At 42.4% G+C, this 13,766-nt stretch overlaps 3 protein-coding genes across 5 annotated transcripts in view; 1 reads left to right on the forward strand and 2 right to left on the reverse strand.

Moving 5' to 3' along the window:
- The window catches only part of LOC114546120 (low affinity immunoglobulin gamma Fc region receptor II-like), a 1,096,214-nt gene that overhangs the window by 985,904 nt on the left and 96,544 nt on the right, over positions 1 to 13,766 (reverse strand). The gene's annotated exons all lie outside the window — the stretch shown is intronic.
- Positions 1 to 13,766, forward strand: part of LOC114574050 (uncharacterized) — a 257,231-nt gene that overhangs the window by 186,493 nt on the left and 56,972 nt on the right. The window lies entirely within an intron of this gene.
- LOC114574047 (butyrophilin-like protein 2) overlaps positions 1 to 13,766 on the reverse strand; it is a 42,903-nt gene that overhangs the window by 18,810 nt on the left and 10,327 nt on the right. For 2 of the 3 annotated variants that reach the window (XM_028606339.1, XM_028606341.1), the window contains exons 3-6: positions 12,391 to 12,513; positions 11,879 to 12,238; positions 10,179 to 10,535; positions 8,502 to 8,831 (exon numbers count right to left, since the gene is read on the reverse strand). In XM_028606339.1, coding sequence (XP_028462140.1) covers positions 8,502 to 8,831; positions 10,179 to 10,535; positions 11,879 to 12,233 — 1,042 coding nt within the window. In that variant the 5' untranslated portion in view covers positions 12,234 to 12,238; positions 12,391 to 12,513. Of the gene's footprint in view, positions 1 to 8,501; positions 8,835 to 10,178; positions 10,536 to 11,878; positions 12,239 to 12,390; positions 12,514 to 13,766 lie in introns of all 3 variants that reach the window. The other variant, XM_028606340.1, reaches the window with a different exon arrangement.

The following is a 13,766-nucleotide window of genomic DNA, read 5'->3' on the forward strand; positions in this document are numbered from 1 at the left end:
GTCTCTATGTATTGTTTTTGTACTGTGGGTTTTGTCTCCTTGTCATTGAGTGATTTTGTTTTGTATTTTGTTCCGTTTCCTGTTTTATTGTGATAGTTTTCTTTCTTGTCTTGTCTAGTCTAGTTCTGCTTCCGGTGTTTTCCCGCCTGTGTGATTGTTTAATGTGCTCCACCTGTTCCCCTGCCCTGGTGTCACCTGTCCTGTGTTTGCTCATTACCTAGTTTATTTAGCCTCTGTGTTTCCCTTTGTGTTTTTTCAGATTGTTTTGTGTCCGTTGTCTTGCCTGCGTGAGTTTGTGTTCCTCGCCCTGCCCGGGTTTTTACCAGCCTTAGTGTTGCCGTGTTTTTGTTAATAAATCCCTTTCCTTCTCCTGCCTACCTGCCTGCTCTCTGCGATTGGGTCCAAAAGAGAGATGTCCAAAAAGCAACAGACATTAAGCAGCTTCTTTGGCGTTTCGCCACCTACAAAGAAACGCCAACTGGAGCCAGAGCCGAAGAAAAGACTTTTTTCGGAAAAGTGGCTCCAAGATGTGCAGTGGCTTGAAGCTAACGATGAGCGCACTGAAATGTGGTGCAAGATTTGCCGCTCAAATCCACATTTAGCAGACAAAACAGGTGTGTTTTATAAAGGCTCAAAGAATTTCAACCATCCTTTATTTGACAAACATGAAAAGAGCAAGGAGCCCACGAATGTGGCGCAAGCCATTGCTAATAAACAAGCTAGCCGAGAAGAAATGTCCAGTCGCCCACTTGCCAAATGGCGAGACAAGCTGAATGAAGAACAGCGGCAAGCTCTGTTTAATATTTTTCTCCTCGCCTTCCATAAAGCTAAACACGCACGTCCCATGTCTTCATATTCTGAGGATGTTCCTTTACTGAAGCGGCTAGGAGTAAATGTCAGAGGTGCATATCATTCACGTGAAGGGGGCACACGGATCATACAGAGCATCGCTCACGCCATCAGCGGGGAATTACGAGCCAAGATGCAGACTGCATAATTTTGGGGGCTGCTTTTTGATGGATCTGAGGACATAACAAAAACTGAGCAGGAAATCGTTTACATTGTGTCTGTGTCCAGCAACGGAGAGTTTACTTCGGACTTTATTGGACTGATTGAATTAGGTGCTGACCGAACCGCGCAGGCCATAACAGACGGACTTGTGAGACTTTTCCAGGACACAGGCTTGGATGACTGGACAACAAAGTTGGTTGCTGTGTGCACAGATGGGGCTGCTGTCAACGTCGGTATCTACAACGGCGTTGTGCCAAAGCTCCGGCAACTTGCTGCGGTTGGAGACTCCCTTGTGCACATTCTGTGCACCGCACACACACTGGAGAATTGCGCAAAATCAGCTGATCGCAACGTTCCTTACTGTGAGACATTTAATCGCTCTGTGGTCAAGCTGCTGCAGTTTTATTTACAAAAAGGTGGAGCAAAACAAACTGCTGCACTGAAGAAGCTATGTGAAGAAAATGGGATCTCCTTTGTGAAACTGGGTAAGTTTCATAATATCAGATGGTCTGCATGGAGGCATGAAACACTGTCAAAAAAATCAAGACTATTGCCAGCCTTTAAAATGCAACTGGCTACGAGTGATAACAGTGACTTGCAGCATATCTGCACAGAGCGTTTTCAGTGCTTTCTGTCAGACATGCTTGACATTGGCAACATTTTGAAGACTACATCCATTAGGTTTCAGAAGGAAAAGCTGACCATTGGAGAATGTAAGGATGAACTCATGGTGGCCATTGGACAGTTCACACTTCTGCTTGATGGTGAAAGCCACAGGGCAAACACTGTTTCTAATGCTGATGCTGACAGAGACAAGACACACTTACTCAGGGGGTTAATTGAAGAGTTTGAAATCAGATATGACTCCCTCAAGTCATGTGATCATTTCTTAGTATTTGATCCTTCAACATGGCCTCAGGAAATGCAAGACCTCCACAGTTTTGGAAACACAATAGTTTGCAGCATTTTGCAGAAATATGAGGCCATGTCGTCGATTTCCCAGGCGGAAGTCACTGATGTAGTCAAACAACTACACAGTGGCAAAGCCCCGGGGATTGATGAGATCCGTCCAGAAATGCTCAAGGCTCTGGGTGTGGAGGGGCTGTCCTGGTTGACACGCCTTTTCAACATTGCGTGGAAGTCTGGGACGGTGCCAAAGGAGTGGCAGACTGGGGTGGTGGTTCCCCTTTTTAAAAAGGGGGACCAGAGGGTGTGTGCCAATTATAGGGGTATCACACTTCTCAGCCTCCCTGGTAAAGTCTACTCCAAGGTGCTGGAAAGGAGGGTTCGGCCGATAGTCGAACCTCGGGTTGAGGAGGAACAATGCGGATTCCGTCCTGGTCGTGGAACAACGGACCAGCTCTTCACTCTCGCAAGGATCCTGGAGGGAGCCTGGGAGTATGCCCAACCGGTCTACATGTGTTTTGTGGATTTGGAGAAGGCGTATGACCGGGTCCCCCGGGAGATACTGTGGGAGGTGCTGCGGGAGTATGGGGTGAGGGGGTCTCTTCTCAGGGACATCCAATCTCTGTACAACCAAAGCGAGAGCTGTGTCCGGGTTCTCGGTAGTAAGTCGGATTCGTTTCAGGTGAGGGTTGGCCTCCGCCAGGGCTGCGCTTTGTCACCAATCTTGTTTGTAGTATTTATGGACAGGATATCGAGGCGTAGCCGGGGTGGAGAGGGGTTGCAGTTTGGTGGGCTGTGGATCTCATCGCTGCTCTTTGCAGATGATGTGGTCCTGATGGCATCATCGGCCTGCGACCTTCAGCACTCACTGGATCGGTTCGCAACAGAGTGTGAAGCGGTTGGGATGAGGATCAGCACCTCTAAATCTGAGGCCATGGTTCTCAGCAGGAAACCGATGGAATGCCTTCTCCAGGTAAGGAATGAGTCCTTACCCCAAGTGAAGGAGTTCAAGTACCTTGGGGTTGTGTTCGCGAGTGAGGGGACAATGGAGCGGGAGATTGGTCGGAGAATCGGGCGCAGCGGGTGCGGTATTGCATTAAATCTATCGCACCGTTGCTAGATTTAAAAGAGAGCTTAGCCAGAAGGCAAAGCTCTCGATCTACCGGTCAGTTTTCGTTCCTACCCTCACCTATGGTCATGAAGGCTGGGTCATGACCGAAAGAACGAGATCCAGGGTACAAGCGGCTGAAATGGGTTTCCTCAGGAGGGTGGCTGGCGTCTCCCTTAGAGATAGGGTGAGAAGCTCAGTCATCCGTGAGGAGCTCGGAGTAGAGCCGCTGCTCCTTTGCGTCGAAAGGAGCCAGTTGAGGTGGTTCGGGCATCTGGTAAGGATGCCCCCTGGGCGCCTCCCTAGGGAGGTGTTCCAGGCACGTCCAGCTGGGAGGAGGCCTCGGGGAAGACCCAGGACTAGGTGGAGGGATTATATCTCCAACCTGGCCTGGGAACGCCGGGATCCCCAGTCGGAGCTGGTTAATGTTGCTCGGGAAAGGGAAGTTTGGGGTCCCCTGCTGGAGCTGCTCCCCCCGCGACCCGACACCGGATAAGCGGACGAAGATGGATGGATGGATGGATGAGGCCACCTTGCAACTTGACAAAGATACCACTGTGACAGAATGGATGCGCTTAAAACAGGCAGGAAAACGCCTGGGAGCCTCTTCTGTGTATGACTTGGTCCAAATAGTAAATACAAGTAACCCAGATGCTTACTCCAAAATCAACACTGTGGTTAAGCTGTCTCTTACACTGCCTTTAAGCAGTGCAGCTTGTGAGAGGGGATTCTCACATCTCAACATAATAAAAACCAAGTACAGATCTCGTCTGTCACATGCTCGTCTCTCAGCCCTGATGCACATTCACCTGTCAAAGCAGACCACAGAGACATTTGACCCAAAGCCTGCTGTTGACATGTGGATGGAGACAGCTAATCGAAGGCTCAATCAAGGACAGAGAGGTGCATCTTCATCATCTACCATGCAGGAAGCTGACGCAGAGGACAGTGGTGGCGACACTGAGGAGGACAGTGAGGAAGACTGCACTTATTAAGACCACGCTACATACGGGGTGAGTACCAGACACCATCTGCTGGTACTCACCTGAGTAGCTCACTGAAAAAGTTATGTGCACCCCTGCACATAGGTTTACATATATTTAAAATAAATTCTACCATATAAATTCCACCGATCTAGCTATGGGTTTGCCGGATGTGGTCGATCCAGTATTTAATCAGGCTCTTTCAGTTGACCTCCTTACAGCTAATTTTAACAGTGTTCTTCGGGGCCTTCTTGACTCTGTGGCTCCAGTAAAGACTCGGAGGTGTCTTATAAAGAACCATACCCCTTGGTTAAATGATGATTTACAAATGCTTAGAAAGAGCTGCAGAAAAATTGAACGTCAGTGGCGTCACTTAAGGCTTGAAGTGTTTTATCATGCATGGAAAGACAGTCTGACCAACTACCAATCTAGAATGTCAGCTGCAAAAGCAGCCTACTATTCTAATTTGATTTTAAATAATAGGCATAATCCCAGACTGTTATTTGACACTGTTTCTCGACTCTCTGGCGTGTTCATGCAGTTAGTGGTACTGACCTATCTGCACATGATTTCTTATTGTATTTTAATGAAAGGGTCGAGGACATTAGAGCCAAAATACCCCAGTCTTACAGTGACAATGCAGAGTGTGTTTTTGATTTGTCTATCTGCACAGGACAAGGCTTTTCTCAATTTGAACCAATTTCCTTGGCTTCTTTGAGTAAGGTTGTAATGGTAGCACGGTGTACAACCTGCTCATTTGACCCTCTGCCTTCTTGGGTTGTCAAAGAGCTATGGCCTACATTAGGACCTTATGTTTCAATGATCTTAAACTCTTCCCTCCTCACTGGAGTCTTTCCAGCTTGCTTCAAAACTGCTGTGGTTAAACCCCTACTAAAGAAGCCTAGTTTGGATGTAGACTCCATGACCAACTATAGACCTGTCTCAAATTTGGCTTTTCTGTCAAAAGTGTTTGAGAAAGTGGTCTCAAATCAGCTCTTAAATTATTTGTCACTAAATAAGCTATTTGAGCCATTTCAATCGGCTTTCCGGGTAAATCATTCCACAGAAACAGCACTTACAAAAGTGGTGAATGACTTGCTACTGTCTATAGATTCGGGGTCAACAAGCGTTTTCTTGCTGTTAGATCTTAGCGCTGCTTTTCGACACGGTTGACCACTGTATATTACTGGATAGACTTGAGAAATTCTTTGGTATCTCAGGACAAGTTCTAGAGTGGTTAAGATCCTACCTGTCAGAAAGATTTCAATGTGTTTTATATGACAACATATTTTTGAGTCCTGTGCCGTTAACCACGGGGTTCCCCAAGGCTCTGTACTGGGTCCATTGCTTTTTCACTTTACCTATCCCCATTGGGTCAGATTTTCCGTTCTTTTGGGATTGCTTTTCATTGTTATGCTGACGACATGCAGCTGTATATGCCACTAGATGTAGGAAGCGAGTCTAACACAGCTAAACTTGAGGCCTGTCTTGCAGCTGTTAAGAGGTGGTTATCAACAAATTTTTTGTTGCTTAATTCTGCCAAGACCGAAATGATGTTATTGGACCAGCAAAACTAGGTCATCTTTATGATCACTTTACTTTGTCTCTCGATGATTGTGTAATCAATCGTAGACACCAAGTTAAGAATCTTGGTGTGCTCTTTGATCAGACACTTTCTTTTGGTTTACATATTAAGGAGGTGACCAGAGTTGCTTTTTTCCATCTCAGAAACATATCAAAGATAAGATCAATACTGTCGTTTAAGGACGCTGAGGTCCTCATTCATGCCTTTGTGTCATCCAGGCTAGATTATTGTAATGTGCTTCTGTCGGGTCTGCCAAAGAAAAGTCTGCGGAGTCTGCAGTTGGTTCAGAATGCTGCAGCTCGTGTTCTGACTGGAGCCTCCAGATATGAACATATTACACCAGTGTTAGTTTCTCTCCATTGGCTCCCTGTTCATGCCAGAGCAGACTTTAAGGTGTTGCTGCTAACTTATAAAATATTAAATGGCAGCGCACCGTTGTATCTCAATGACCTAGTGAAACCCTATGTGCCTGCTCGAGCCCTGCGTTCTCAGGGGGACGGGTCTTCTGAGTGTCCCAAGGGTTAAAAAGAAGACAATTGGGGAACGGGCCTTTTCCTTCCGCGCACCAACATTGTGGAACAGCTTACCTCTGAACATCAGGCAGGCTTGTTCTGTTGAGGTTTTTAAAGCAAAGCTAAAGACCCATCTGTTTACTGTTGTGTATGAGACCTAATTTTTAATCTAATGTTTTTCTGAGAGTGTGTGTTATATTTTAGTCATTGGAACTGTTTTTAAACTGCATTTTCTATGTTCTGTACAGCACTTTGACTTGAAAGCGCTTTATAAATAAATAAATAAATAAATGTATTATAAATAAATGTATTATATATTAAACACATATCTGTACATATGTTTCCATATAAGTTTACATATATTTAGAATATGTTCTACCATATATTGAACATATCTGTACATATGTTTCAATATAATTTTACATATATTTAGAATATATTCTACCATATATTAAACAAATATCTGTACATATATTTTTCCATATTAGTTTACATATATTTAAAATATATTCCACCATATATTAAACACATATCTGTACATATATGTTTCCATATAATTTTACATATATTTAAAATATATTCTACCATATATTTAACATATATTCTACCATATATTAAACAAAGATGTGAAACTATATCTTTACATATATTAACAATACGTTTTCCCATATAAATGGCAATACATTATGGTGGATATTTATACATATAAATTAGCATATATTTTGGAATATATGAAAGTGGCAATAATTTGTATATTTTGCAATATATTGCAATATATAATATATTGTATAATATACACTACCGGTCAAAAGTTTGGGGTCACTTAGAAATTTCCATTCCACTCCATTCCAGACACAATACCTGCTGAGATCAGTTGTATTGTTTTTTTTAATCAGGGCAGCAGTTTTCAGATTACATTATGTGCTTACATAATTGCTAAAGGGTTCTCAACTGTTGTAGAAAGAAGTGGCTGAAGAAATGCTTGAAATCCATGTTTTTTGGTCTAAACGTCATACCCAAATTAAAAGTGGTACAGCTCCCATATACTTTGACACTCAGGGGTGTGCCTGATATCATTGGAAAGGTGATTGATGTGGGTTTGTTTGTGTATTTGAGAATTGTTGTATTTTGTAGTTTTTGGGCTTCTTTCTTTGCACTTTTCAAATGGAAATAAAAATACTCACAGACATCTGTAGAAAGAAATCATATAAAATCCATTTTTTGAGTCTTTTGGTGTCTGGATTGTTTCTGTAGTAAGCTGAGACATGTGGCTAATGCCCTGTGGCGTCTGTCACCTGTCAAATGGGTTTACAGCAGTGTATTCTAATCACTTTACAGATGTATGACTTGGACGGAAATAAAACAACTCCATTCTAGCCTCTGTAACTCTGTGTCAGTAAGGCCTAGAATCGCCCTGACACTTGTAACAAAAACTTGAGAATGTTTCCTTTCCAATGATATCAGGCACACCCCTGAGTGTCAAAGTATATGGGAGCTGTACTACTTTTAATTTGAGTATGACGTTTAGACCAAAAAACATGGATTTCAAGCATTTCTTCAGCCACTTCTTTCTACAACAGTTGAGAACCCTTTAGCAATTATGTAAGCACATAATGTAATCTGAAAACTGCTGTTCTGATTAAAAAAACAATGCAACTGATCTCAGCTGGTATTGTGTCTGGAATGGAGTGGAACGGAAATTTCTAAGTGACCCCAAACTTTTGACCGGTAGTGTATGTATCATCAATATATTAGTCCATGTTTTTTCAATATATAATATATTGTAAAATGTAATGTAAAATAATATATTGTCATATATTACAATATATTTCAAGTAATATATTGGTAAATATATTTTCCTTTCGTAAGGGAACACCACCTATAAGACTGATTCACAGCTCAGTTATTGGTCCCTGGTTCCAGGGTGGTTCCTGTTTTGATGGTTTGTCAATTTGGTAAAGTTATGAATACACATATTCATAACTTTATTACTAGTGATAAAACATCTTTGACAATTTGCCAATAATTGAATCTGTACCCATGCCAATTCCCAACATAAGACTTTATTCATATCTATTAATGTAGCTTCATATTTTCATTGTATTTTTCTATAGTATTTCTGATTCCACGAACATGAATTCCAAAGCACCTGTACAGCTCTGTACCTGTGCTAATGGCAATAACTATCTATTCTAATATCTAATATTTATAAAAGTATGTTCATCTGCCTACAGACCAAGTTAGATAACTTATATATCCATCCTTACAACCTGAAGATAATAAAACATATGAGTCAGTAAATGTGTGATAGAGGAGCAGTCTTCATCCTCTCTGATGTTAGAAACTGCAGCTACAACCTGATACTCAGAAAAACTCACTGAGAGAGACTCACTCACCTGCAACCTGCAGACGGATGATTCTGATGGTTCTGAATAGGTCAGAGTCACCGGTTTTAACCCGACACTTGTATGTTCCGTTCTCGTGTATGTTCACATTCTTCAGAGTTAAAGACACGTCTCCGTCCTTTAGATCTCTGTCCACCAGCTTCACCCTGCCCTTAAAGGATGGATGCTGGTTGTCTGTCTCCAAGTCTCCATCGTTGTATAAGAGGACGATATCTGGCTTCAGGTCAGGTCTGCTCCACTCTACAGCTCTGATGGAGGGATCAGCAGCCTGACATGGCAGAATGACATCATCTCCAGGGCGCACTGTTACCACAATCAGATCTGAAAAACAATAATAAACTACTATTAATAATAAGAAGTCATGTTATTTCAACAGTTGTCTCCAGGTGTGTCCCTGCAGAAGGTCTCTGTAGAGTCTCACCTGATGGAGACGTTCACTGATCTGTCACAACTGCAGAGATATCACAGGACTTTATTACCACAAGGTCAACTCTTTACAAGACTGGGATGGGATTAAATGGAGCCATTCAGGCAGCCAATCAGAGCCGTGGAAACATGTTGGCAGATTATTTTATAGATAAGAGTCGGACTGATGTGTAACAATCTAACTCTATATAATATATCAGTATAAATCTGTTTCTAATGGGACATTTCACCATGTCTGCCAATGTGCTTAAAATGAATTCATTTGAATCTTTTTAAGATATCATTATACATATAAAGAGAAAGTAAAATACAAAATAGCCTCCAAACACACTAACCCGCCATCCGGAATCTCGCGGCCCCGCTACTCCTACCCCCCCGTTTCCTCCTCTTATCTCACACACACACACACACACACACACACACACACACACACACACACACACACACACACACACACACACACACACACACACACACACACACACACACACACACACACACACACCTTTGTTTACTAGAACTGTAACAAGTCGATAGAGTTTTGATGATTGAAGAATTATTGATTGGCCATCAGTATTTTTGAAGGTAAAATAAATCCTATTAGACTTTAACAAGAAGATGTTGTGTGGTTATTTGTGTATTGTATTTCAATAAAAGCTTCCTTTGTTCCCTTGAAAGACACCAGATACATTTATCAAATTTATTAAGATGTGTATTTTAAAGGGAACACCACCTATAAGACTGATTCACAGCTCAGTTATTGGTCCCTGGTTCCAGGGTGGTGCCTGTTTTGATTGTTTGTCAATTTGGTAAAGTTATTAATACACATATTCATAACTTTATTACTAGTGATAAAACATCTTTGATAACTGGCCAATAACTGAATCTGTACCCATTCCAATTCCCACCATAAGACTTTATTCATATCTATTAATGTAGCTTCATATTTTCATTGTATTCTTCTATTATAATATTATTTATTTATTTAACGCACAATAATTCCAAAGCACCTTTACGGCTCTCTACCTGTGCTAATAAATATCTATTTTCATACCTGATGTTGATAAAAGTATCTTCATCAGACACCAGGCCAAGATAGTTTTCTTTTCTTAGAACCTGAAGCTGATTAAACATCAGAGTCAGTAAATGTGTGATAGAGGAGCAGTCTTCATCCTCTCTGATGTTAGAAACTGCAGCTACAACCTGATACTCAGAAACACTCACTGAGAGAGACTCACTCACCTGCTGGCTCTGTAACCTGCAGATGGATGATTCTGATTGGGCCAGAGGTGAAGTAGGGATCATTGCCTTCTGAACCAGCTACTGTAACCCGACACTTGTATGTTCCTCTGTCGTTTTTGTTCACATTCTTCAGAAGTAGAGACACGTCTCCGTCCTCCAGTTCTGTGTCCACCAGCTCCACCCTGTCCTTAAAGGATCTATGCTGCTGGTTTGGATACAAGTCTCCATCGTAGTATAAGAGGACGTTATCTGGCTTCAGGTCAGGTCTGCTCCACTCTACAATGCTGATAGAGAAATGATCAGCCTTGAATGGCAGAATGACATCATCTCCAGGATGCACTGTTACCTCAATCGGGTCTGAAAAACAATAACAAACAATTATTAATAATAAAAACAGTTCTGCATTGTTTCTCCTAGAGGGAAGAGATTAGATGAGAAAAAACAAACAGCAGAGTTCCACACACATCTACAGAAAGAAAAAGTGTTGAATATTTACAACACATGAGAAAACAGTCAGGTGTTAAGAGCTCTGGGAGATGTCAGATGAACTGAACAGCTGATCCTTCATCATCATCATCAGCAGGCGCTCCTGATCTTATGTTACATATTTTATATATCAGGACACCCCCCACTGCAACAAGAGCTACAAGAAGCAGAACACCTGCTGCCAGTCCACCGTATCAGCCTACAGGAGAGGAGTTTCTAACAAGAGAACCTGAAGCTGATTAAACATCAGAGTCAGTAAATGTGTGATAGAGGAGCAGTCTTCATCCTCTCTGATGTTAGAAACTGCAGCTACAACCTGATACTCAGAAACACTCACTGAGAGAGACTCACTCACCTGGGATCTATAACATACAGATGGATGATTCTGGTTGTTTCCCAGGGGAGGACGGGAGTATTAGTCCACATTGAACCACGTGATGTTACTCGACACTTGTATGTTCCTTGGTCAGTGGTGCTAACTTTCTTCAGAACTAAAGACATGTTTCCTTTCTTCAGATCTTTGTCCTCCAGCTTCACCTTGTCCTCCTTATAGTCAGGATGTGGGTAGGTTAGAACCGACCCTTTATCTCTGTATGAGAGGATGTCATCTGGCTCCAGGTCAGCTCTGGTCCAATCTACAGCACTGATGGAGGAATCATCAGCCTTGAATGGTAGAATGGCATCCTCTCCAGGTTTCACCGTTACCTCAATCAGGTCTGAAAAACAATAACAAACAATTAGTAATAATAAAAAGTCCTGTTATTTCAACAGTTCTGCATTGTTTCTCCTAGAGGGAAGAGATTGGTTGGGAAAAACAAACAGCAGAGTTCCACACACATCTACAGAAAGAAAAAGTGTTGAATATTTACAACACATGAGAAAACAGTCAGGTGTTAAGAGCTCTGGGAGTTATCAGATGAACTGAACGGCTGATCCTTCATCATCATCATCAGCAGGCGCTCCTGATCTTATGTTACATATTTTATATATCAGGACACCCCCCACTGCAACAAGAGCTACAAGAAGCAGAACACCTGCTGCCAGTCCACCGTATCAGCCTACAGGAGAGGAGTTTCTAACAAGAGAACCTGAAGCTGATTAAACATCAGAGTCAGTAAATGTGTGATAGAGGAGCAGTCTTCATCCTCTCTGATGTTAGAAACTGCAGCTACAACCTGATACTCAGAAACACTCACTGAGAGAGACTCACTCACCTCGCTCTGTAACCTGCAGATGGATGATTCTGATTGGCTCAGAGGGGAGGAAGGGAATATTTTTCCATCTTGAACCACGTGATGTTACTCGACACTCGTATGTTCCTTTGTCATAGGTGCTAACATTCCTCAGAACTAAAGACATGTTTCCTTTCTTCAGATCTCTGTCCACCAGCTGCACCTTGTCCTCCTTATAGTCAGGATGAGGGTAGCCTGGAACCAACCATCCTTCTCTGTATGAGAGGATGTTACCTGACTTCAGGTCAGCTCTGCTCCACTCTACAGCACTGATGGAGGAATCATCAGTCTGACATCGCAGAATGGCCTTATCTCCAGGGAGCCCTGGTACCTCCATCACAACTGAAAAACAATAAAAAACAATTATTCATAATAAAAAGTCCTGTTATTTCAACAGTTCTGCATTGCTTCTCCTAGAGGGAAGAGATTGGTTGGGAAAAAAACAAACAGCCAGATGAACTGAACGGCCGATGCTTTACCATCAGCAGACTGACCTGTTCTCTTTATATCACGTCTTGGTCTGTTACACTTCCAGACACCAACCACTGCACCAACAACAGCTACAGGAAGCAGTAATAATAATAATATAACACCAACGATGAGGCCTACAGGAGGACCTGAAGATAAAAAAAAACACATGAGTCAGGAATTAATCCCCACAATGTCAACAGTTTATAAGACTGTGATGTGATGAAATGACCGACTGCAGCGCCACACTGTTTTTTATTTAAGCGCATTTATTGCATGTGTGTTCTGTGATTTGGGCCTCGGGCCACTCCGTAGTTTGGGGAATCACGGAGCGATACAGGAGTAACGTTAGAAGAAACCGTAAAGTCACCACATCACCAACAGCAGAGAGAAGTGAGTCTCTGGTCTGATCTATGAGGAGACCCGGGGTGAAGGTGTTCCTGGAGAACGGGAGTCGTGATGCCGTCAGCTTACACTGAGCACGCTAGGAAGAAGACGGCGAGCGCCGTGTATGTGGCGTACACTCTGAAGAGGCAGGGCCACACCCTGTACGGCTCCGCTGGTTAAACCTGATCCTGAATCAAATAAAAGAGCCGCACACTTCATCTAACGAGAGACTTCCTGTTCTGAGTAACAGGTTTTATTACTTACATTTTTAACTTAATAAACGATCGGTTTGGGCCGACGGTGAGCGACCGGCGCCCTAGTGTGTGTGGTGTGTCCCGCCGCCGAACGTCATCCTTCGGCGTTGACCACTGTCAGCCAAACAGATTGACTGTTCAGCTTAAAAACGAGAGAGGCACACCCAAGGCTCCTTTCATTTTTCATCTCATCGGATACAACACGATACGATACGACTTTATTGTCAGCCAAGGCTGAAATTCTTTGTGCATCCCGGGGTAGCTCATTTACAAAAGAGGACATACACATACATCAAACATACATGAGATTAATAACACCAACAGATATACATGAAACATTACCACAAATGACATCAACTCCCAAGTAGGAAAACAAAGAAAACATGTACAGAAAACATATATAACAACAGAACATGACATGAACAACACACAGACAAAGTCTTGGAGATGTATATCCCTGAAATAAATATTGCACTGGATTTAATGTAGATTGATGTATGAAAGAGTTTTTAAGTCCGATGCGATTAAAAGAATGAACTCTAAAGTGTCTGTTTGAAGGCTGAAGCTGATATTCTCTGGGCAAGACATGTGAAGAGTCATTTGAAATATTTCTGGCCAGTCTGAGCATACTTTTATTTGAACCTCCTGAAAGGAGTGAGCTACAGGTAGTCTTATAATCTTTGAGCAAATTTTAATCTGATTAAATAGCTTGGTTTTATTTTTCAACAATTGAATTGGATCAATCCAACACACAGAGAGTT

The sequence above is a fragment of the Perca flavescens genome, chromosome 19 (assembly GCF_004354835.1).
Source record: "Perca flavescens isolate YP-PL-M2 chromosome 19, PFLA_1.0, whole genome shotgun sequence".
Taxonomy (NCBI): domain Eukaryota; kingdom Metazoa; phylum Chordata; class Actinopteri; order Perciformes; family Percidae; genus Perca; species Perca flavescens.